This window comes from Grammomys surdaster, unplaced genomic scaffold (genome assembly GCF_004785775.1).
Source record: "Grammomys surdaster isolate TR1022 unplaced genomic scaffold, NIH_TR_1.0 367, whole genome shotgun sequence".
In the NCBI taxonomy this organism is placed as follows: domain Eukaryota; kingdom Metazoa; phylum Chordata; class Mammalia; order Rodentia; family Muridae; genus Grammomys; species Grammomys surdaster.
The window spans coordinates 2,220,776-2,245,392 of record NW_021604786.1 but is presented as its reverse complement, the minus strand read 5'-3'; the positions used below and the strand labels follow the sequence as shown (position 1 = coordinate 2,245,392).

The 24,617-nt window shown below is 44.7% G+C and overlaps 1 protein-coding gene and 1 non-coding gene across 3 annotated transcripts in view; both read left to right on the top strand.

The window, feature by feature from the left end:
• Positions 1-13,372, top strand: part of Ipmk (inositol polyphosphate multikinase) — a 37,847-nt gene extending 24,475 nt beyond the window's left edge. Inside the window, exons 4-6 of one of the 2 annotated variants that reach the window (XM_028780281.1) lie at positions 126-298; positions 4,021-4,102; positions 8,786-13,372. In XM_028780281.1, coding sequence (XP_028636114.1) covers positions 126-298; positions 4,021-4,102; positions 8,786-9,399 — 869 coding nt within the window. In that variant the 3' untranslated portion in view covers positions 9,400-13,372. Of the gene's footprint in view, positions 1-122; positions 299-4,020; positions 4,103-8,785 lie in introns of both variants that reach the window. The other variant, XM_028780280.1, reaches the window with a different exon arrangement.
• A 9,401-nt stretch (positions 13,373-22,773) lies between these two features.
• On the top strand, positions 22,774-22,916 carry LOC114631904. Its single transcript, XR_003713023.1, has one exon. It is a non-coding gene; the product is annotated as a small nucleolar RNA SNORA48 (small nucleolar RNA).
• Positions 22,917-24,617: the final 1,701 nt, after the last annotated feature.

The following is a 24,617-nucleotide window of genomic DNA, read 5'->3' as shown; positions in this document are numbered from 1 at the left end:
GTCGGCTCCAGATCTACCTAACTAAAGTCTTCTGTCCTCCAGCATCCTTTTGTTTTGTTTTTCTCTGGGGCTGTTTTGAATGGTACTGTTGCCCACCATGAATTAAGCTTCTTCTCCAATAGCAGATGTGTACCTAAAACTGGAAGATGTGACTCATAAGTTTAACAAGCCCTGTATAATGGATGTGAAGATTGGGCGGAAGAGCTATGACCCCTTTGCCTCGTCAGAGAAGATTCAGCAGCAGGTCAGCAAGTACCCTCTGATGGAGGAGATCGGATTCCTGGTGCTCGGCATGAGGGTAAGAGCGGTTTCCATGAGGCGTGCATGTTTTCCTTATACCACACTCCATGGAACTGAAGTGCTATGGAGTTGCGTAGCCATGGTGTCTCGTGAGCTTCAAGGACGGGCGTCTTATCCGTTACTCTCTGGTCTGTAGTCAGCAACTCTGGCCCTGACACGTAATAGATAATTAATGCGTAATGGCCAGACCCGAAGACTGTCATGTGCTAATTTTGTTTTAGAGAAGATTGAAGTTCAGATGTACAATAAAGATTAAAAGCAAACATATTCTTTGTAGTTTTCCCATAAGAAAAGAGCTGTTTAGCTTTTGGCATTTTGAGGCAGGATCTCACTGTGTGGCCCTGACTGTTCTGGAAATTGTTTTGTAGATCGGGCTGTTCTTGAATTCAGCGATTCACCTGTCTGCCTCCCCAGTGCTGGGGAAAAGAGCTGTTTTATAAGTAGGGAAAAAAAAATCTATGTTATTTCATATTTTTATTTAAACCAGTTTTATTTGCACATAGTTCTTTGAATTAGCACTTAAATCTCTTTTCTTTTAACTGATACATAAGAAGCTTGTATTTCTGCTTTGCTCTGCATACATACTATTCACCTCAGGATAGTCAGGGACTGGTGTCATCTGGTGGCGGGGGGCTGCTTGAGTGTCTCTACTCTGGGACCACTTCTGAGGGGCCAAAGCGGGACCTGCAGAGGCAGAGATGACTTGCTGTCATCGTGGAAGGTTAGCACAGGGTCACTCCCCACCTCTGATGTCACGACACAAATACCAGAGCGCATAAGACCGAAAGGAGGAATTACTGAAGCTATTTTGCAAACGTCACCACAGCTGGGAATTAACTTGGCACAAGGTCCTCTAAACCAGTGGTAGTGCTTCTTCTAGACGTGCTGGATGATTACACAGTGAGCAGGTGTGGTCAAGTGACAGATGATCTTCCTTTTCAGTCTTAGACAGGAAGTTTTGTGGGAGATTGCTAATGTGCCCATGATAACAGCAAAGCAGATCTGATGTCAGACGTCATTTCTTCATCAATGAAGTAGGAGAATTGTTCAGAGTTTCATCTTAGGAACTATATATAAACGTGAGCCTATAAGAAAAGGCAGCAGGGGCAGCAGGGTGACTCACTGAGTAAGGGGGCGTGCGGTGAAAGCTGCACAAGTCGTTTGTTCCCTGGGACTCACTTAGAGGCAGAGAGAGGGAGCAGCTTTGTGGACATGTCCTTGTTTGTAGAACTATGTTCAATGTGTACCTGAGAACCTTTTGAATTGGACAAGAAGGGGGAGATGCAGCTGCTTGTATTACGAATGCTAATTGTGTTCCCCCCAAAAACTTACACGAGAGTGTCTGCACGGAGCAGTGTCTGGGACCCTGCCCCCAGCTGATTCTGATTGGTAAATAAAGATGCCAACAGCCAATAGGATGGACACAGGCAGTATTTAAGGATTCCTGGGCTAGGAATCAGGAGGAAAGAGGAACAGGAGATCAGACTCTGAGAAGAGTGCAGGACAGAGAGGCATGACCGCCATGTGAAAGAGCCAGGAGAGTGTGGCCCAGTTGGGCAGCTCAACTGGGTCCAGAGCAGCCAAGATAGAACACAGAATTAGTAAGTAATAACTCGGGATTAACTGCATGACGGTTAGGCAGTGGCCCAGCTATTGTGCTGAATAGGGCATATTAAAATATAAAGGCTGTGTGTCATTCATTTGGAAGCATAAATTATTGGAGCGGGTAGTGACCCAGTGACGGGGTAATTGATAATAATTAGTTCTGCGCGTGTTCATAGATTCTCTGTTCATACTGGATTTCCTCAGGATGGAAGCACTGCGTTGTATGGCATGGCGATTTCTTCACTGGTCAGTTCCTCAAGGACTCTAGTGTGGCCTTTGAAGCCGTATCCTTGTTTTATTTTCTATTTTGTGTATGTTGATCTTTGATGTATTTCGGATTGATTGTGGCGTAGACTGACCTCACTTAGTGAGCGGTCCACATTCTCTCACTGACCTCCCTCTATGTTGTATACTAAAGTCTCACTCATACTTGACTCAGATGTGTTTCCGTATCAGACAGTGTGCTGTCATTAGTTCCCCCTTTTAAGGCCTTGGTTTTCCAGTTCTTCCTTATTTTCTTGTATGATTATTCCCCATTTTAAATCTTTTCAGAGAACCTTCCCTATGCTGCCTAGGTTGACTTATATGATTAAAAAATGGCGGTGGTTATATTGTGGTTGTGTTTTAGTTATAGGTTGCCTTTAGTGTAGGTGCTAAGGTTTTGGTATCAGGTTAGTCTAGAGGTGTGACTTGGTATTTTATAAACATAGTGACCTTAATTGCCATCTGGATGACATCTGTGGCTCTGTGACACTTTCCAACCAGTCAACCCGTGTATGGGTCAGGGAGGGTGGATGCACATGAGTGCAGGAGCCTGGCCTCGGATCCTGGAGCTGACGTCACAGGTGGGTGTGAGCCATACAGCGTGGGTGCTGGGATGAACACGGGTCCTCTGCAAGAGCAGGCTGGACTCCCTGCTTTTCTCAGACAGTGTCTTTGTACATAGCCCTGACTGGAACTCATTATCAGGCTGGCCTTGAACTCAGAGATCTTCCTGTCTCTGCCTCCTGAGTGCTGGGGTCAAAGGTTACACCACCATACCTGGGCTCAGTAAAAGCTCATACGGAAGAGCTGAATCATGTCTACAGCTCATTGTTTCTTTTTCTCATCTGTTTACATTTGTTAGTGACTAACAATTCTGTCTCTGTCTATCATCTGTCTGTCCATCCATCCATCCATCCATCCATCTATATATGTATGTATGTGTCTACTATGTATGTATGTATGTATGTATGTATGTATCATCTATCTATCTATCTATCTATCTATCTATCTATCTATCTATCTATCATTTTGGTTTTTCAAGGCAGGGTTTCTTTGTGTAGCCCTGGCTGTCCTGGAACTCACTCTAGACTAGGCTAGCCTTTAATGCAGAGATCTACCTGCCTCTGCCTCCCAGGGAACTCTAGAATAATTTTTAGATGGAAATAAGGACAAAAGACACTGATTGTAGCAAAAACACTCTTTACGGAAGCGTTCATTTTTGTTGTTTGAAGACAACATCCCATGTAGCTCAGCCTGGTGTCTTCGCTGTGTAGGTGAGCTCACCTTGACCTTCTGATCCCCTTGCCTCTGACTCAGACCAGGTGCTGGTATCACAGGTGTGCGCAGCCACACCTGTTTTTTATTGGTGGTGCTGAGTGTGAGCCAAGGGCAGGTTGCATGCTGGGAAAGTGTCACTCACTGTGTTATACTTTAACTTCCTTTTCTGTGGCAGAGTTTGTGTCATCTGTTGCTTTAAACTTGCTGTGTAGCCAAGGATGACCTTGAACTCCTGACCTGCCTCTACTCCCCCAAGTGTTGAGTGGGTCATGTGTCTCTAAATTCAGTTAAACTTGAATATTAGGAAATGCTTTCCTCTGGGCTCTGTAAATTTGTGGTTAATCTTGATGGATTGAGATAGATAGTTCTAGCATACTGAAAATCTTTGTTCCTCTTAGCAGCTTTTCAGAAGTGGGGCGTCCGAATGCTAGGTGCTTTTTCAGCCCGTGTTCCTGTTGGCTGATTCTCCCCATGTCTGTCTGCGGGATCATGTAACTAGCCATGAAACTGGCCCTCGTGGCCAAGGGAACTCACGTTACTGTTTGAATGTTCACCGTTCTTTTACTCTGACAGGTTTATCATCTTCACTCTGACAGCTACGAGACACAAAACCAGCACTATGGGAGAGGCCTGACGAAGGAGACGCTGAAGGAAGGTGAGCACTGGAGGGGGGCTGGCTGCTGAATGGCGAGGCAGCGCACACCCTTTTACATTTGAAATGCAGAGAGACACAAGTGTGTTTACCGTTATCCCTGGACCCTAATATACTCAAGAGTGGGTTGTGAGTACCCCTCCATTTACACCCTCACCAGTGTCTTACAATACAGTTGCTGGCCCACTTGCTTTCTACTGCTGTGATCAAATCCCTAGGACAACCCACCCATGAAATAGCCCTTATTTTGGTTTGGTTTCAGTGTGTACCTGGTAGCTCCTTTGCTTTGGACACAAGGGAGCAGCCATGGGGAGCAAATCTGTTCTGTTCCTGGGTGACCAGGAAGCAAGGAGGCCCAGGCCCTTCCTGACCCCTGCCTCTCAAAATCCTACAACTGCCTCATCCCCGTATTCAACATGGGGTCCCAGGGAACTATCTCCGAGCTATTCTGGAGCAGTGTACACTCTTGCAAGAACAAAGAGCTGAACACTGTTGTCCAGCTCAGCATCCAAAGCCTTAGATTTGTACTCTGCTGGCCTGCTGACACACACTTGAATTCCCAGCACGTGTGGGATTAAATTATAAATTAATAAAATGTATTAAGTGCAAATTGTATTTAAATGGCTCGTTACACAAGAGGCTTTAAGGTGCTGTTTTGTGTGGAGGGTCTTTTTAAAGCTGCCCCTGTGTTGTTTGTTGGGTTATATTGAAGCCTCTAAAGTTACTGATGGATAGGCAGGTGGTTATTGCCCATTAACACGTGTGCTTTGGTAAAACTCTGGTGACCCAGACATTACAACAGGACATTCTTTCTGTCTTTTTAAAATAATCTTACATTAGATTAATTTCAGCTCTATGAAAAGTTGGCCCATAGAGTCCGTGGGTAGGTACTGGTATTATATACAGACAACAGATCTTTGTGTAGTTTCGTGCTTAGTTCCTGTCTTGATCAAAGCAAGCAAGTACTTGATTTGACTATTAAAAAACATAGAGACATTCTCCCCCCTTCTGAAGTTTCCTGGGCTCTGTTAAATTCTTTAATTTTTTTTTAATTGAAAATTGATTTTTAAAATGCAATATATACTGATTACACTCTCCTCTCCCCCCAGTTCCTCCCTAATCCTTTTCACTTTCCCACCCACCCAAATCCACACCTTTTCTTTCTTTCTCTGTCTCACTGGGTTACAAATTATCTATCTATCTATCTATCTATCTATCTATCTATCTATCTATCTATCTATCCATCCATCTATAGTGGTGGCACACATCTTTAATCCCAGCACTCAGGAAGCAGAAGCAGGCACAAGTAGTTCAAGGCCATCCTGGTCTACAGAGAGAGTTCCAGGACAGCTTGGGCTACACACAGAAACCCTGTCTCAAAAAACAAATAACTGATGGCTGGAGAGATGGCTCAGCCATTAAGAGCACTGAGTACTCTTCCAGAGGGCCTGAGTTCAACTCCCAGCAACATGGTGGCTCACAACCATCTGTAATGGGATCCAATGGCCTCTTCTGTGTGTTTCTGAAGACAGTGACTGTGTGCTCACATTCATACAATAAATAAATGTTAAAAAAAGAAAAAAAGATGGGCTGGAGAGATGGCTCAGTGGTTACAAGCACTGACTGCTCTTCCAAAGGTCTTGAGTTCAGTTCCTGGCAACCACGTGGTGGCTCACAACCATCTGTAATTGGATCTGATGCACTCTTCTGGTGTGTCAAGGGGAGTGTGATCATATACATAAAATAAATAAATCTTTAAAAGAAAGAAACCAAGCAACAACAAAATAAGAAGAGATAAAATAACAAACCAGAATTGGACAAAACAAACAACCACCACATTTGCTTACACAGAAATCTCATAGAAACATAAAACCAGAAGCCATAATATATGCAAAGGACCAGTAATGTAAAGAAAAGCAGGTGCCGGCAAAGCATCATGAGAAAAGAGCCTCCAAAAATGCCACTGAGTTTGTTTTGTGTTGACCATCTACTGCTGGCCATGGTCTTATGAGTCCTTTGTATACCCAGTGAAGGCCACTGGAGAGAACTGAGTTCCCCTTTGAGAGCAGTTATCAACTAGAGAGAGCTCCTGTGTTAGGGATGGGTTCCTGTGCCCACTTCCCCTCTCAGGGCTGAAACCCCATCAGGCCCACCAGACCCATGCCAGCCTTGTGTGTGTTGTCACAGTTTCTGTGTGTTTATATGTGTGTGGTCCTGCTGTGCTAAGAAGGCCATGTTTCCTTGGAGTCTTCCATCCTCATTGGCTCTTAACACTGCCTCCTCTTCTTCCTCCCCTTCCCCCCACCTGATGCATCAGGGGAGGAGCTGCTTGATGGAGATAATTCCATTTAGGATTGAGTGTTTCAAGTCTGCACATTGTCTGGCTACGTCTCTGTCTTTGTTCCCCTCTACTGTAGGAGAATGTTTCTCTGATGTTGGCTGAGCAAAGGCACCCATGTCATTACGCATCATATTTCACCCTCCAGTCAGCAGTAGTTGGTTTTCCCTACCTAGTTTTTCCTAGTAGTAGGCCCTAGGTAGTGGCCTGTCTGGTCTCTGGTTCTTGGCCACCTAAGCAGTACTGAGGATGGGATCTATCTCACAGAGTGAGCCTTACCTCAAATCAGATATTGGTTGGTTAGTCCCACCACTGTATATCAAAGGGTTCATAGCTGGGTTGGTGTTGCCCTTTCTCCTTTGGTAGCGTGCAGAGTGCCTTCCGGTACCATAACCACTAGTCATTAGGGGTGAAGGCTCTAGGTAGGACCAGCTCGACTTCTTCATGTTCAACAAGTTGTGTGGGTATTTCAGCAGTAGGGCCTGACTATCAATCTGTGCATAGCAGCCAACAGTCTTGGCAACAGCCTGAGTTGCCTGGGAGTTCCCGTGAGGTCTCTTAGGCCAACAACTCAATTAGATGGATGTAACCCATTCCTTCAGCTGGAGGCCCATTTCTTCAGCTGGAGGCTTGGTGATGAGAGGTGTCCAGTTGGGGCTCTGTCTCCCAGTTGTTTGGCAATTTCATTTAGATCACCTTCATAATAGGTATATATTTTAGGACGCTTCTACTGTATTTGGTTTCCCTATGACCTCTCAAATGGCCTGTTCTTGTCACAGTATGATGACCATGGAACCCTTATAAAGGAAAGCATTTCGCTGGGGCTGGCTAGCAGTTTCAGAGGTTTCAGTCCGTTAAGCTCATGGTGGGGAGCATGGCAGTGTACAGGCAGACACAGTACTGAGAGTTCTACCCCCGGATCTGAAGGCAACGTGAAGAGAGAGCCCCTGTGCCTGGCTTGGGCTCTTGAAACCTCAAAGCCTACTCTCTCGCAGTGACACACTTTGTCTAACAAGGCCACACCTACTCCATTAAGGTCACAGCTCCTAATCCTTTCAATTAGTGCCACTCCCTGGGACCAAGCCTTCAAATCTGTGAGCCTATGGAGGCCACTCTCATCCAACACCCGCCTTCCCAGTAAGAATCCTAGTTCTTCTCCCTAGGGTGATCAACTCTTCCCTCTGGTCCCCACTGTACCCCAACCTCTGTGGTTAGATGGATTGCAGCCTGCTTATTGAAGACTGACATTCACATATAAATAAATGCACGCCATATTTGTCTTTTGGGGGTCTAGGTAATCTCACTGAGGTGATTTTTTTCTTCTCGACTCCATTTACTTGTGGGTTTCATAATTTCTTTCTTTTTTTAAAACAGCTGAGGAGTAGTACTTAATTTTGTAAATGCACCGTATCTCCTTTATTCATCCACCTGCTGACACCTCTCTCGGTTGTGCCCAACCTCTGGCTATTATAAATAGAGCAGCAGTGAACATGACTGAGCGTGTGTCTGTAATAGGCAGAAGCATCCTTTGGGTAGATGCTCAAAAGTGGTCTAGCTGGATCTTAAAGGAGATCTATTCCGAGCGAGCTTCCTGAGGAGACACCACACTGCTTTCATAGGGGCTTGTACAAGTTTGCACTCCACCAGCAGTGAATGAGGGTTGTCCTTATTCCACATCCTCTTCAGGATGAGCTTGGTTTATTGATCATGTCACTTGTTTTATTGATCTTGGCCATTCTGACCAGTGTAATATGAAGTCTCAAAGTGGTTTTGACTTAGCCAGGCAGTGGTGGCACACACCTTTAATCCCAGCACTTGGGAGGCAGAGGCAAGAGGATTTCTGAGTTCGAGGCTAGCCTGGTCTACAGAGTGAGTTCCAGGACAGCTAGGGCTACAAAGGGAAACCCTGTCTCGAAAAACCAAAAAGAAAAAAAAAGTGGTTTTGACTTGCATTTCCCTGTTGATTGAGTTTATTTCTTAAAAGTTTGTATCTCATAGTGAGAACAAGTTACATAAAAGCAATTTGCCTAAGATGTACACTCCCAAATGTGATTTAATAATAATTGTTTTAATAATCAGTATTATATAATTGTTGTTATTATTATTATTATTAGGTTTAGTTTTTTGAGACAGGGTTTCTCTATGTATTTCTGATTGTCCTGGAACTCACTCTGTAGACCAGGCTGGCCCCATCTCAGATCCACCTGCCTCTGCCTCCTGAATGCTGAGATTAAAGGTGTGAACCACCATCACCTGGTCGAAGTGAAGGATTTTTACCTGCTGTGAGCTCACTCTACAAGTGACAGAGCTGTACAGTTCAACCCTGACTCTGATATATCTTGTTACAGGCGTTTCCAAGTTTTTCCACAATGGCTTCTGTTTAAGAAAAGACGCGATTGCAGCCAGTATTCAGAAGGTCGAGAAGATTCTCCAGTGGTTTGAAAATCAGAAGCAGCTAAACTTTTATGCAAGTTCTTTACTGTTTGTTTATGAAGGTTCATCTCAGCCAGCTACTACAAAAGCAAACGATAGAACTTTGGCGGGGAGGTTTCTCTCCAAAGGACCCCTGTCGGATGCGGACGTCCTGGAGTGCAATAACAACTTCCACCTGTTCAGCTCCCCGGCCAACGGGACATCAGTAGGCAAAAGCTTATCGAAGGCGTACTCGAGACACAGAAAGCTGTATACAAAAAAGCACCAGAGCCAGACTTCCCTGAAAGTTGAAACTCTGGAGCAAGACAACGGGTGGAAAAGCATGTCCCAGGAACACTTAAACGGAAACGTGCTTTCCCAACTGGAAAAGGTGTTCTACCACCTTCCCGCGGGTCGTCAGGAGATCGCGGAAGTGGAAGTGCGAATGATAGACTTTGCTCATGTGTTCCCTAGCAACACAGTAGATGAGGGGTATGTTTACGGTCTGAAGCATCTAATTGCCGTGCTTCGGAGTATTTTAGACAGTTGAGTCTTTGCTGCAGTCTGTGAAGGAGCGGGCCAATCACCATGGAGAGCTGCAGGCGTTAGCCGCGCACCTGTACTGCTCTGTACAAATTTGTATTGTGAGTCAGCGTTTTATTTGTCTTTATACTTTTGGTAGATGGTTAACTTTTTTATATTCTTACTCAGGAATACTAATTTGTTCATTAGAAAACTATGAAGAATAAAGAAAACAGGAATGTCGAGCAGGGAATGTGTGGGACACGGAGCTAACAGCTGTAAAACTTGCAAATCATTACACAGTCATTTCGAGGTCGCATAGCTTTCTGTAGCCAGTAACCATGAAATCTCTATCCACCCAACCTTGCCTGTGAGCCGACTCTAAACTACGACTTTATCAGACACCCTAAGATCAGAAAGCGTCCCTAAAACTGGAGAACATTTTACACAGAAAGGAGGCTCTGTGGGTCTATGTTAAAGGCAGAGTGCAGCGCAGTGTACGAAAGAAAGGTGCTTAAACCGTGCGCTCCACCAGCAGGGCGCCCTCCGGTCCCTTCTGTACCCAGTGCATCATGGGAAGGGGAGTGGCTCAGATGGCCGGCAGCAGCAACGATCTTGGGATTAAAGGCACAAATTTTCCTCCCTAGGGTCAAGAGAAGAGAGATTATTTGTAAAGAACATATTACCTTTCCCTTCCTTTTTTTTTAGAATTTCATTTGTGGAAAAATTTTCATTTCCTATGCTGTGACAGCTGTGTCAAAGAGCACGATGCTTTTTAGTACCAGTCTGAGGCTTCGGAGAAGTGAATGGTAGAAACTTTGTTTTATTTTTCTTTAATTTTTGAGAGTCTTTTTCCATTTAAAAAAAATCCATTTTTAAAAAATGTATCCCCATGTATGTTTACTTTATAAGCCCCAACATAAATAAACATTTCTCAGAATTTGGTTAAGCATCAACAGAACGCTGTGCCTGGTGCACTGGAGGAATCCTTGAAAACAATAGATTTATTATAAGTGTCATGTTTATTTTACCACTACCACTTTTTTTCAAAGTAACTGTTTATCTTTAAAGTATTTTCAAACTGAAATTAAATTTGCAAATCCTTTTGCTGTCATGCTATGCTTGCTTGCACTTTGACCCGCTGATGTGATAAAGTAACAGAACAGCTTCTCCTTTCTGGACGATAGCTTTGAGTCACGATCTGACTTTTTTTTTTTTCTTCTCCTTTTTACCTCTTTTTCCTTGAGAATTACAAACCAAACTGCTAAATCCAAGAACCATTTTGTTTTTTCTGTAAGGTGGAGGGGACTTTTTCAGTCCAAACGGAGTTTGCAAACACCCACACTCAAACTTGAGCCCGAAGGGAATTCTGGGTCATTAACCAGAACGGGTCTGGCTGACGTGCCTTTTTGGGGGTTTTCTCTAGGAGGCTGCGGGTGTCCTCGACAAGAACTTCTCTGCCCTGGTGTGGACTGACTATAGCTATTTTCCTTTCTCCTATTTTGTGGGAGTGATTTTCAAGTGATAATTACTAGAAAACTTTTGAGTTTTGTGTTTTTTCTTACAATATTGACTTATCTGCGTGTGATTCAGGAACTCTGGAGCTCATGTGGCGAACACTATTTTAAATCTTAAGAGGCAGTTTGAGATGGTATCAGCCGATACATACAAGGAATTAGGAAGTTTGGGGCACACTTCAGCTCAGTAAAGTCTTTGATCCACAGCTGTTTCAAACATTCGGAAGCCGGCATCCTGCCTTTCCAGCAACTAGGTTTTTTTGTCTGACTAAAACAGGAAGTGATTCTTATCCCTGCTTCTCAGGGACGGGATTAGCATTCAGTTCTTCTTCTCGTTTACATTTTACCAACTGCTGCCCACTTTTTTTTGTTACGTTGTGCTCCTTGATCCCATGATCAACATGTTTATGATGTAAACAACCTGTGGCGGGCGTTTCCGGTCTGTCCCGTCTTTAAAAATGATGCTGAGATTTGCCGCTTTGGAGAAGAGGCATCTATCACTAGCCACGCATATGTGAACACACAGATATTTAAGAAATAAGCAAACGAGGAGGTGGTTTGAACTGGTGGTAATGTTAGCCGTCCCCTCCCCCGCCTAACATAATTTTAGTGTGTTCTTTATGGGATGCACTCATGGAGAGGACTTGTGGGTGTGAATACATTTCTCAAATAAAAGTTTAAATTGTAAAATAGTTTTATAATAAAGTATTTACATTAATTATTTTAATATGGATGAAAGTTGCATAAATTATACTTGTTAAATATTTAAATAGTCTTTCAAGAGAGTTTTGAAAAATGTATGTAAGTGGCTTTGATGACCGTGTTAAATTAGTACGGGATGCTTTGTTTTGTGTGTTTGGAGGGGGCCTGGACACTCTGCCTGTCCACACTACATACAGATTGCTCCTGTGGCCCTGCAGGCTGCTTGGCTGAGTGAGAACAGATTCCTGAATGCCGATGTCCTGTGATGTGGTTGTCCGTGATCTCCACAGCGTTGCCCTTGCTGTCAGGCCTATGAACTATCGAATTTATAACATTTGGGGGAAAATGAATTTCCACAATTACTTCCGTTGCAGTCTTTTTGTGGATGTTAGGATTTGGAATGTGTAGGCGGGAGGAAGGACTGAACTGTGAACTGACCGGCTCTGACTATCAATACCACTCCCCGTGAGGTCTGATGTCCAAACTTGCTTGGTTGAAACAGCCGTTTACACAGCTATCCTTCTCTTCCAGACCCTTGACTGTGGTTTTCGTGTGTCCGTAGCTTCTGTCGCCCTTTGTCTTGCCCCCTAAAATGGATCAATTACCCAGAAACATCGAGTCCCTTTTAAGAATGGTCTGTCTGGTTACTCTCAGGGTAGTGTCTGGAGACCTGGCCCCTCAGCTCACTCAGACTCAAGCCTGCACCTCGCCAAGCGTTTTCAACCACTTTCCCTGACCAGTGCACTCGTGAACCAGCCAGGACTGACCATTTCTGGCATCCTGTCTAAGTGTAGAGATCCGTAGGGACGTCTTTAAAACAGAGATACACAGACACCTGTATTTAAAGCTGTTAAGGACAGTGTTTGGGTAAAGATTGAGTGTTAAGTATTGAGCTACAACCGAGGCGGATGATTTGGGGGCTGAGATCAAGGGAACGTGAGCCAAGATTAGAAGCTCAGAACCATCGCCTCCAGTTGACTCTCCAGCTGGGCGGTAGTTACAGACAGCATAAAACAGCCTTGAAAAGAACACTCTTAAGACATGCTCATAAAGGTACGTTCAGCCTTTAGAATAATAAATAGCACAGTAGTGACTACGGTTGCTCCTCAGTGTGTGCAAACCTTTTAGACCTGGAGTTTTCAAATCACTGGGGTTTCAGATTTGTCAGCGGACAATGAAGGTATTTCTTGACTTCAGAGCAACTCTGTCACCACATCCGCTATTGATATCTTGAGAAGGATTCAGCATCTCTGCTGTCAGTATTGTGTCTTCCCTCTTACTTCGATGGCTTCTATCAAAAGCCACCATGATTCTTGCCAGCAAATCAGACAGTCAAATTAAAAAAAAAAAAGCAAAAATGTGTGGTGTTAAACTTTGGCCTGGTGTCTACTTAAAAGATTAAAAGTTTAGTTATTAAAGGTAGGATTTCTGGTCCTACATAGGGAAAAGGCACACACAGACACTTGGCTGTGAGATCTGTAGTGGAAGATGGGAAATTGCACCCAGGGTGTATTAGCAGTGACATCCAGGCAGCAGTGCCAGCGCCACCCCCCACTTACTTGATGAATGAATGTATTGCTGTACTTTGGTGTAAATGTCTCTAGCTTTCTTTTTTTTTTTCAGTGTTTGTAATTTGTACTATTGATGGGATATTCTTGGAGTGCAAGGCTCATCACTGTGTTTCTAGAACCATCTAATGTGATATACCAATTTTTATAAGTGATATTTAGGTAATTCTAATAACTGTACATCCAACAACTTATTAAAATGTTTTGCATTGGAGTCTCTTCCGTTGGTTACCACAGCTGAACAGGTTATGGATGATGTGAAAGACACTCACCCTGGCTAGAGGGATGGCTCAGCAATGAAGAGCACCGGCTCCTCTTCCAGATGAACCGGGTTCAATTCCCAGCACGTACACAGTCGCTCACATAGGGTTTGCCTTAGAAGACAGTTCCCCCTGAAGACAGTTTCCCCTGAAGACAGTTCCCCCTGAAGACAGTTCCTCCTGAAGACAGTTCCCCCTGAAGACAGTTTCCCCTGAAGACAGTTCCCCCTACTCCACCCTTGTAACTTCAGCTCCAAGAGATCCAACACCCCTCTCATACACATACATGCAGGCAGAACACCAGGGCACATAAAATAAAAATAAATCATTAACAACAAAAAAGACACTCCCAACTGTTTGGGTGCTCTGGCATCAACCATGTGATCTGGAGGGATTTGAAGATGTCGGAGTAAGAGGGAGCTCAAACACTGAGAGGCAGCGGAAGCAGTTTATGTCAGAGGCTTTTTCTATCATAGGAAAAAAAAATGTGAAGGAGTCGGTGCTGCCGTGAAAATGTGGGTTCTGTTTTGATAGAGTGCTCATTAGGTAGACCAGGCTAGCCTTGAGTTCTTAGTGAGCTCCCTGCCTCTGCCTTCAGAGGCCTGGCATTAAAGATGTAGCTACCACGCCCAGCTTTAAAATGCTGTGAATTTTAAAGTTAACTTGGAAAATAATTGCTTACTTTTAGATTTTTGTGAATTGGTTTCCTACTGGGTGGCCAAGGATTAGAGATATTTATCTGCTTGAGTTTTTAATTTAGAAAAATGGCGTGTGAGCACAGGAGTGCAGGTGCCCCTTGGAGGCCAGAGGTGTCTCAGATCCCGCTGGAGGTGGAGTGACAGGCAGTTGTGAGCCGATTCATCCATGTGCTGGGAACGTAACTAGAACTCCTGCAATCCTTACTGATAGGTTATTTCTCCTCCGATGGTGAAATGAGCCGATTCAAGCCAGGTTAGGATATACTAAACGCAGGTTCGTTGGGAATCTGCTCTCGGGAGAGCTCCCTGGCTCCAAGACTAGGGGACTCACTATGGGGAGGAATTGGAGGGAGAGAAAAAGAGAAAGAGAGCAAAAACATGTCTGGATTATGTAGGGAAGAGCCTCTGCGGAAGGGCAGGGTGAGGACCTTACATATGGATAGACAGAGAAAAACCCTCCCATCTGTAAAGAAACGGCTCCAGTAACCTGCATCCCTCCTCAGTATCCCTCTGCATCCCATTCCCTCTAAATAACTGGTCCCAACTCATCTAGGTTAAGTCAGAACTATTTAGGTACTGGATAGCCCTGGCCCCACCCAAGTGTAATTGCATCCCACCAGGCTTAACTGCAATATGGCTCAAGCCGAGTGGCTGGATCTGCTCCTGTGGGCCCCACTTAAATCTCTCCAGTAGGAGATGGACAGCTAACATTGTACATTGGGATGCAGGGCAGTGAATTCAGGACATCCTCTGGATAGATTAGCCTTGGGCCCAAGTGAAACTGAAGTATACAGGTTGTACGGTTGTTTGAGTTGTCAAGTCAGTCCCTGTGGGATGGCGCTGGAGAGGGGAATCCGATGTTGGAGACCACAGAGCAGTCAGCCACAGGCTCCATATTGCAGATCACGCATTTGTAGGGGAAATTTGATCCAGCAGCATGACTTCTCTAGCCAAGGATCATATCCGAAGATCTAGGTCTGCGAGATCCAACTGGAATACAGACCTACCCTTAGTACACACCTTTAATGTAAAATTAGTTGGTAGAAGGAAGCAACTGTGTTTGAAAGTGAGGTCTAGCTGGGCGGTGGTGGCGTATGCCTTTAATCTCAGCACTTGGGAGGCAGAGGCAGGAGGATTTCTGAGTTCAAGAGTTTGAGGCTAGCCTGGTCTACAGAGTGAGTTCCAGGACAGCCAGGGCTACACAGAGAAACCCTGTCTCGAAAAAGCCAAAAGAAAAGAAAAGAAAGTGAGGTCTAATTGAGGAGCAGACAAAGTGACGAATCAGAGAAAGACGTGACAGATTGAGTCAGAGATAGGATACACCTAACTCTCAGGAGAACAGCACAGGCAGAGAAGCTATTTAAGAGCAGCTTGGGGAGTGAGTCAGTCCGTTGGGAGTCATTCCAGTGGATTTGAGTTCGTTCGTGAGTTCGTGTAGTTTAGTGCAGGTCAGCAGAGGCAGTTGAAGTGAAAGAATTAGAAGGAGGCAGAAGTTTAGTGTTGGGGTTTGGGAATCACCCCACAAACCACTCATTTTAAACACGGATTTCAGTCAAATAGGGATGGTTTATCCCCAAGACACACCCCAAGACTGGTCAGTCAGGGCCACGTTCCTGACTTGAGAGATGAACCCATGACATTGAGTTAAAATATCTACAGATCTACAAACATCTGTGCCAAGTTCTTTCACCAATCAGGATTTAGGGATAAGGAATTTATTTAGGAACATGTCTTTGTTGTCCATTTATTCGGTTCCCACTGGTTGGGGTATTTATTCATCTATGACAGGGGTCTGCCCTTGTCTAACATTCATGTCTTAACTTGCCAACCAGGATGTCAGTTACCAACGCACATGTCTCTTCCTGTCAAGTAGGATGTCAGTTCCCAGGGAGGTTTTGGGAACTTAATCTTTACTTGGTCCCTACTCAAAATGGAAGCCTTACTCTAAATAGGTGTAGGTGTCTCTCTTATGTTGGGCAGCTTATATAGGCAAATGCATAGGTGCAGGAAGAGTGACTGGATCTAAACTTATTGTGACTAACTATACAAAGCAGTTCTTTTAAAAAAAAAAGAATTATTTATTTGTTTTATGTATATGAGTACACTGTTGGTGTCTTCAGACACATCAGAAAAGGTATTGGGTTCCATTATAGATGGTTGTGAGCCACCATGTGGTTGCTGGAAATTGAACTCAGGACCTCTGGAAAAGCAGTCAGTACTCTTAACCACTGAGCCATCACTCCAGCCCTACAAAGCAGTTCTGACTTATGTTGTGGTCTGTTTCCAAGAGCACAGAATATAACAGAATATGCAATCAACTTGGACCTGAGAAAGTTTCTTAATAACAGCAATAACAATGTATGAGAAAGTTTTCTTACGACATTAGCAACATCACAAAATGGCAGACTAGACAGATAACAGTTACCTAGGCCTTATCATTTTACCGAGGCCTTACTGAGTTAGTTTAAGGCCAAACAGGACAATTCAGTGAGAAGCTGAGAGAAGCCAGTTTGAATCAGTCAGCTTGGAGAGGAATATGAGCCAGAACTGCTGAATTGAACCAGCTAGCCAGAGTTCAGAAAGAACTAGAAAGGGTGAGCTTACACAGCAGTAAGCTTCTGAGACGACAATTACATCTGGTGAATAATAGTTACATTAACATACATTAGCCGAGGCTAGACATGCCTTCCCATGGTCCTAGGTTTTATTGGGCAGTTGTTATAGTAAACCTGGATACTTACCATAAATACCTTAAAAAAAAAATCTCCCTTCTTTTGCCTCCTACCCAGATTTCTACTCGTTTCCCAACCTCCTCAGTTTTAAGCTTAGCGTATTTGTTATCCTATGCATCTTATTCATGAATCCCTCGGTAACGACAAGTTGTGACAGATTCTGTTTTCCACTTGTGGAGAAACTGTTGAGAGTCTCTCAAAGTGGCTGTTGAACTCCTTTTCCTGACCCTCCAGGTTGAGTTTAGGTGTTAGAGCTGCTTGGCTCTAATATAGTATTTGAGCTTCAACATGCTTCTTGTTAGTTCCCCTAGATTCCCTTCCTCTAACTCAGAGTTTCATGTTAATTCTTTGTCATATTCTGTCTACTTTTGCTATCTATATGAGGGAAGGTATCTTAGTTTAGGTTTTATGGCTGTAAAGAGAAACCATGACCAAGGCAACTCTTATAAAGGAAAACATTTAATTGGGGCTGGTCTAAAGTGTCAGAGGTTTAGTCCATTATCATCCTGGCAGGAAGTATGGCAGCGTGCAGGCAGATATGGTGCTAGAGGATCAGAGAATTCTATACCTTTATCCGAAGCTAGCCGTGAAGACTCTCTTCCTCATTGGGCAGAGCTTGAGTACTAGGAAACCTCAAAGCCCGCCTACACAGTGACACAATTCGTCCAACAAAGCCACACCTATTCCAACACGTCTATACCTCTTCCCCATGGGCCAAGCATGTGCAAACCACCAGAAGATAAAATTATAAACATTGTGAAGAATGTCCAATAGTTATAATTATTCTACCCCATGTGTTTGTTTCTCATGCATTTCCCCCAGAGGAGATTTTTTGTTTGTTTGTTTGTTTTTTGTTTTTCGACACAGGGCTGTCCTGGAACTCACTCTGTAGACCAGGCTGGCCTCGAACTCAGAAATCCGCCTGCCTCTGCCTCCCAAGTGCTGGGATTAAAGGCGTGTGTGCTCCACCACTGCCCGGCTGAGATGTTTATTTTTAAGAAAGCACTACTGTTCTGTGTTTCAAGCCCTAACATCTTGTGTAGGAATTGTATAAACTATTCATTAGGCTTTCAGTTCTGAGCAGAAAGATGATCCCATTTGCTTATCCTTAGGGTGAGGTGTTCTGTCTGCATCAGGGCCTGGGGCCTGGGCTTGTAGTTGGTGATAGGTTATTTCTCCACCAGTGAAATAAATCAATTCAAACCAGATTAGAATATACTAAAGGTTTACTGGGAAGCTGCTCTTGGGTGAGTTCACTTGCCTCAAGGATTGAGGCCAGGAGAGTCACTGCGGGGAGAGGCATGGGGGGGAGAAAGGATGGATGCTCAGAGAGAGAAGAGAAGAAGAAGAGAGAGAGTCCAAAATGCCTGGATTATATAGGGGAGAGCCTCTGGGGGTAGAGCAGCCCAGTCCTGGGCTAGAAAGCTCAGGGTTAGGGGCAGCATATGCCAGGGAGACTGAGGGATGCTGGAAGAACTTGCAGAACTTTTTTTTTTTTTTTTTTCGAGACAGGGTTTCTCTGTGTAGCCCTGGCTGTCCTGGAACTCACTCTGTAGACCAGACTGGGCTCAAACTAAGAAATCCGCTTGCCTCTGCCTCCCAAGTGCTGGGATTAAAGGCGTGCGCCACCATCGCCCGGCAAACTTGCAGAACTTAATATGTAAAATATGTACCGTAGTCCCTTGTCCTGGGGTCCCAAATCGAACAGTTTGAACTTTCTAAAGAATGATCAGGTGGAACACGGGAAACAAAAGAGAATTCAGGTGTCTTGCTCAGTCACTATAATAACCTCCTCTGCTCTGAACCAATCCACTCCCAGGAGATCAGAATTAGTCTTTTCCAAGAGTAGGGTCCCCGTGACCTAAGCACTTCCCTCTAGTGAACGATCCTACCATCTGTCATGGTGGTTGCATGGGGGCTGGGCTTCTAGCCCCCAAACCATCTCCATAGGGTAAGCGTGTACCTAGTGTGCTTTGAGCACATTTTTGCTGAAACAGGAATGGTCTTCTCGGAAGAATGATGTGTTGGTTAGTGTCTTGTCAAAGTGACACAGGTTAGAGTCATCTGAGAGGAGGAGCCTCCGTTGAGAAAATGCCACCATGAGATTGGTCCTCAGGTAAGTCTGTGGGGGGATGTTCTTGGGTAATGATTGATGTGGGAGGGGCCAGATCCCTGGGGGTAGAGCCATCCCAGGGCAGTATAAGGAAGACTGAACAAGGTACAGGAGCCAGCCAGTAAGCAGAACTCTTCTTTTTGATCTCTACATCAGTTCCTGTCTCCAGGTGTCTGCCTTGAGTTCCTGCCCTGACTTCCCTCAGTGACGGACTATGATGCGAGCTGAAATGAACCCTTTCCTCCTCAGGTAGCCTTTTGTCTTTGTTAGGGTTGAATTGCTGTGGACACCATAACCAAAACAACTCATATGGAGAACATTTCATTGGGGCTGGCTGACAGGTTCAGAGGTTCAGTCCATTATCATCAAGGTCGGAACACGGCAGCATCCAGGCAGGCATGGTGCAGGAGGAGCTGAGAGTTCTGCATCTTCATCTGAAGGCTGCTAGGAGAAGACTGGCTCCCATGTGCGCTTGGCCCAGAGAGTGGCACTATTAGGAAGTGTAGCCTTGTTGGAGTGGGTGTGTCACTGTGGGTGTGGGCTTTAAGACCCTCATCCTAGCTGCCTGGAAGCAGTATTCTAGCAGCCTGCAGATGAAAATGTAGAACTCTCAGCTCCTCCTGCACCATGCCTGCCTGGATGCTGCCATGTTCCCTCCTTGGTGATAATGGACTGAACCCTCTGAACCTGTAAGCCAGCCCCAATTAAATGTCCTTATAAGAGTTGCCTTGGTCATGGTGTCTGTTCACAGCAGTAAAACCTTAACTAGACACTCTACTTCATCTTTAAAAAGCAAAGTATATTTTTCAAGTATCAACGCAGCCTTCATTTGTTTAAAGGAATCCGTCCAAATGACATTGCTGGGGATAAAGTGAGGATCAACCGTGGCTGCTCGCTCCATATGTAAATACCTCAAATAGCTTAGGGTCACTCGAGTCCTTGGTTCCTTTCTTTCAAAGAACAAGGCAGGTATCTGTGGAGTTGGGTCATACCCTCTGTAGTGACGTACTTTCACACACACACACACACACACACACACACACACACACCCACTGTGCCCACTCTGGTACCCCGGGGCGCTTCTCTTTCCAGCGGTGCTCTTGGTGAGCTCCATGTACACAGGTGTCCTTTACATGGCACCCAAACCACTCAGTTTCTCATTCGTCCAGATCCAAGCACTGTGCTCTCGTGGCCGCTTCAGCCTCTCACCTGGATGGGGAGACCCTATAGGCTATGAGGCTACTGACTCCCCCGCTAATATGTGCTGTGCTCTCTGCTCCATCTTCCTTACAGGGGATTTCCACCCACAGGCAAGAGAAGCAGAAAGGGCAAAACAGAGTATGGTAGAACTACGATACCTCAAGGCACAGTTGGCTGGACCTCAGCAGGTAGATAGCACCTGGTTATTAACCAGTCCCACCCTAGACAACCAAACGCCTCCTTGCTCTCTCCTTTATACTCCTGTGGAGAATCTCTTTTGATTGTTGCTGTTTTCTTAGTGGGGGAAATTAAGAGAGGACGAAGGGGCCTGGTGATATGGTTCTGTGGAGGAACAATGCATCCCATGGGCTCCTTCACAGTACCCAGAAACCACTGACGTTTGAAGCCATTGAATGTCCAGTGGTGCTCCTGGATAGCTGTGTTTACTGTGTTTCCTCCAAACATGCTCAGCTTGTAAGGCACCAAGTGCAAGGGTATGTGTGTGTGTGTATGCGCGAGTGTGCGTGCGCTGAAAACATCTCCATAAACATCACAGCTCTGTTCCAGCCAGTTCCCCAATCAGACTTCAGGACCAATTGACACTGCCCTTCCCAGGGTGGGACTTGCATGCTGGAAAGTCACAAGCACAGTGATTCATTCACCTTAAGAGGACTGCTCATGCTAGGCGGGGTTATCTGTGTGTAAGGCATACATCCTGTTTCCAAGGAAACAAACTGGTCCATCCTAGGTTCCCAGGACAGACAGGAGTGGCTGGAAAGGGAAGTGTTTGCTTCTCTATGAAGGTATGAAGGTTAAAGATCCTTCCCCAGCCTTTGTTCCTGTTGCTCACTGCATTTTATTGCAAAGGAAAGTTTCTTTGGAGCTGATCACATGCTTGAACACACTCCCTTTACCTAGACAGACACAAGTCATTAAACCAGACAACCGTAAGGTCACTTGCTCGTTGAAAGAAGGGCTATCCTTATTTTTAGTTTGCTGGCTCTGATTCTTTTAGAAAACGATTTGCTTCGTTTAGAAGTTAAACTGCGAAATTAGCAGTAGCTAATATTAGCCGATTGTTACCGAGTCCGCACTCAGTTCCAACACCCGAGAAGCTGCAAGCTACTGGCCACTAGCAGGTGGAAGGCCTTTAGATGAGCATACTCACAGTATAATTCAGCTACGCAAGAACCAAGCGCTTCAAAAATACTCATCGAGACTACTCAGATTCGTCCCTGGTAATTCCTAACTCAATCATATCAACACCATTTTCCATCCTGTTTTGCATATAATTTGAAGGCCACTTCTTATTTCTGTTTTATTTTATTTTTTTCATACACCACCCCAAATCAATTCTACTAGCAGATCTGGGTGAGTTTAACCTTCCACACACATCCAGCTTCTGCCTTCCCCTCAGTGTTTCCGGGGCTCCCACTCTAGCTTGTCTCCTCAGTTCCACCCCAAGCTGCTCAGCTGCTGACTCCAGAGTTCTCCTTTGCCCTGGCGTAGCTTGCCCGGAGTAGCAGCAAGAGGAGTCACTAAAATGCAAAACAAGTGGTTCCCCTCTCAAGATCCATCAGGTATCCTACATTAATTTCTTCTCTCACTTGTGTGAGATCTTAAGTGTTCGCTATCTCTTCCAGAATCTTCCATTCCCATATCTGTGACTAGTTCTATCTCATTTCCTGCCACTCTTATCAGATACGTCAGCGTTCTGACAAACACAGCACCTACAATTCTGTTAGTATAGCCCGTCATTTGCACTCAGCCTTGGGGAGTGGGGGACGCAACCAGGACATGGTTGGCGCCTGACTGTCACACACCCTCTGAGCTCTGTAAGCTTGAAATGTGTCACAGTCAGGAAGGTTCTCCTCCCTCCACGCTCCCTAACCCCCGGGCAAAACCCAGCTGGTGCCTTCTTACACGGGGAATCTACAGTCTGATTCTGATTTATGGCTTCAGGAATTTGGTGTAATCGTTAGCTTTAATGGTCAACGTCATCTAACCTAGAATCGTCTGGGAAGAGAATCTCAATGAGGAATTGTTTCGAATGGGTTGGCCTGTGGAACTGTCTGAGGGGCATGGTCTTTGTTGCTTTAACTGAAGTGGAAGAATTCAGCCTGAAACTGTGTGGCACCACTGCTCGGTTTGGCGCCCGGGGCTGTGTAGGCGCGAGCTAGCTGAATGGTAGAAGTGCACGAATTCCTTCTCTCTCTGCTCTTGGCTGTGGGTGGGATGTGACAAACCGCTTCTGACTCCCGCTGTCTCAGTTTCCCCTGCAGTAACTGGACTGGAGCTGAGAGCTAAACAAACCTGTTCTCCCCTCAAGCTGCCTTCTGTTGGGTGTAAATCAGGACGCCGCCATTTTGATGTTCATGGTTGCTTTAGACCTCTGTTGGGTCCCAGAAAAGGATATCTCCAAGTTTGGGCCTGTGTCATGCTAAGTTCTGAAGAATCGAAGGGCCCTGGGGGCAAGTCCCCTTGTGCCCTCCTGCCCTTCTTGGCCCTGGTTCTCCTCTTTCCTTCATGTAACAACTGGAACTTCTCCAAGGGCAGTAAAGTGGTATAATGACTGTCCCTTGGCCATTGAGAAATTCTATGTGCACCTCCACCCCCACAGCAATGGGCAAAGAGACACCTTATTGATGGTGGTGGTCTTGTATCAGTCAGGGGCAGAGAAGATGGCAGTCTTTTGTTCATCCTAACTTGATGCCTGGTTTGGTGGCCAAAGGTGTTTTATACCTAGGACTCATTAAAAATAAATAAATGAAGGATTCCTTCAAACTCACTCTGTATATGCAAGGATGGCACCTGAACTCCTAGTTCTCCCGCCTCTACCGCCCAAGCGCTGAATTATAGGCTTGCTTCTTCACCAATCGAAACTAAGCTCAGTTTTGAATATCCTCGTTCTAAGTTAGGCATTTGTTTTTATTTTATTATTATTATTATTTACACATCTTAGTTTATATAACTGCCAAACAGGTCATTTTTCCGAAGGAGTTTAAACTAGATTTAAAATTTGCTTATCTCAGCTGTCTGGGCTATTTGACAGATTTCTAAAACAACAAACTATCTATCTATCTATCTATTTATCTATCTATCTATCTATCTATCTATCTATCTATCTATCTATCTATCAACAAGTGCTGTCCAGTGTGCTGCTGTGGCCGGAAAAATCTATAATAGAATTAAGTGCAGAAAATAACACATACATTGAAAATGCGGGTTTCTGGGCTCCCGGAATTCATGGAGATACCCTGCATGTCAGAGACGAAGAGATGAGGGTTGTCTTGTTCCCGTTTGGGAGTCCTGCACACCCGGGAACAGACGTTTTAAATGTGCGCCGAATTATACTGGCTAATTAGTCATATTTGCCACATGATGGTGGTTTTCTGATGTTGCCAGGCAGCTCTGAGAGGAGAAAAAGTAGAATGTTGGGAGCGTGGCCAGACTATATAAATATAAAATGTCAGCCTGTATATAAGCAAGGAAGTTTCTTACGCACATCCGTTAGCTCTCAAGATTCACCAGGGATAGAAAGTATCTCTGTGTGTGGGACCACCCATATGGGAACCCCGTAGCTTTTCTGAGATTAATTCAAGATATTTTTAGTAAATTTTTAAATTTAAATGTGTAAGCTCCAGAATCTTGTTTTAGAAGCTTTCCATCACCCTTAAATTTCCGATTTAATGTAATGTTACCCTGTAAAGCCCTGTTTAATGTTGTAAAAGCGTCTCCTCCCTCCCTCCTCTGGAAAAACCCTAGTGACACCTAGTGGTAAATACGTGCACTGCAAGTTGAAAGTTGATCAGGAGTTGCTGACTCTCAGATTGAAAAGTTCTACCGCAAGGATGCTAACCAGCTTCTAATATTTGTGGACCATCATTTAAAGCCACTCTTAAAATATTATCCACACGCTCATATAAAGTTATTGCTATATAAATATTCCTAGATGAGATGTCGAAGTTTTAATCAATCAATCAATTAATTAATTTTGGTTTGATTTTAGACAGGGTTTCTCTGTATACCAGAGCCCTTGCTGTCCCAGAACTCGCTTTGTAGTCCAGGCTGACTTGGAACTCACAGAGATCCTCCTGCTTCTGCCTCCCTGCGAATGACACTCTTTCTTTACAGGAGTGTTCTTTTAAAGTCCGGGGTTCTTAGGTACTCCTGGTTGATGCCAGAATTTGGTGTCTAGCCTACCTTCATGCAATGAAATGCTTTCCCCTCCACTCACGACATCAGTTATATTTACAGGGGTCGGGAAACAGCGGAATAGAAACTCAGAGCTGGGGACTTTGTAAAAAAAAACAAAACGGAACAATACATGAAAACAGAGCGCCGGTTCTTTTTGGGTATTGGAAGAATCGACGAGGGGTTTCGTTTTAGGTTAGCTTTTCTCTTGAGTGTGTGCATTTACTTACTATAGGATAAAGTATAATAAACTGGATTTTAA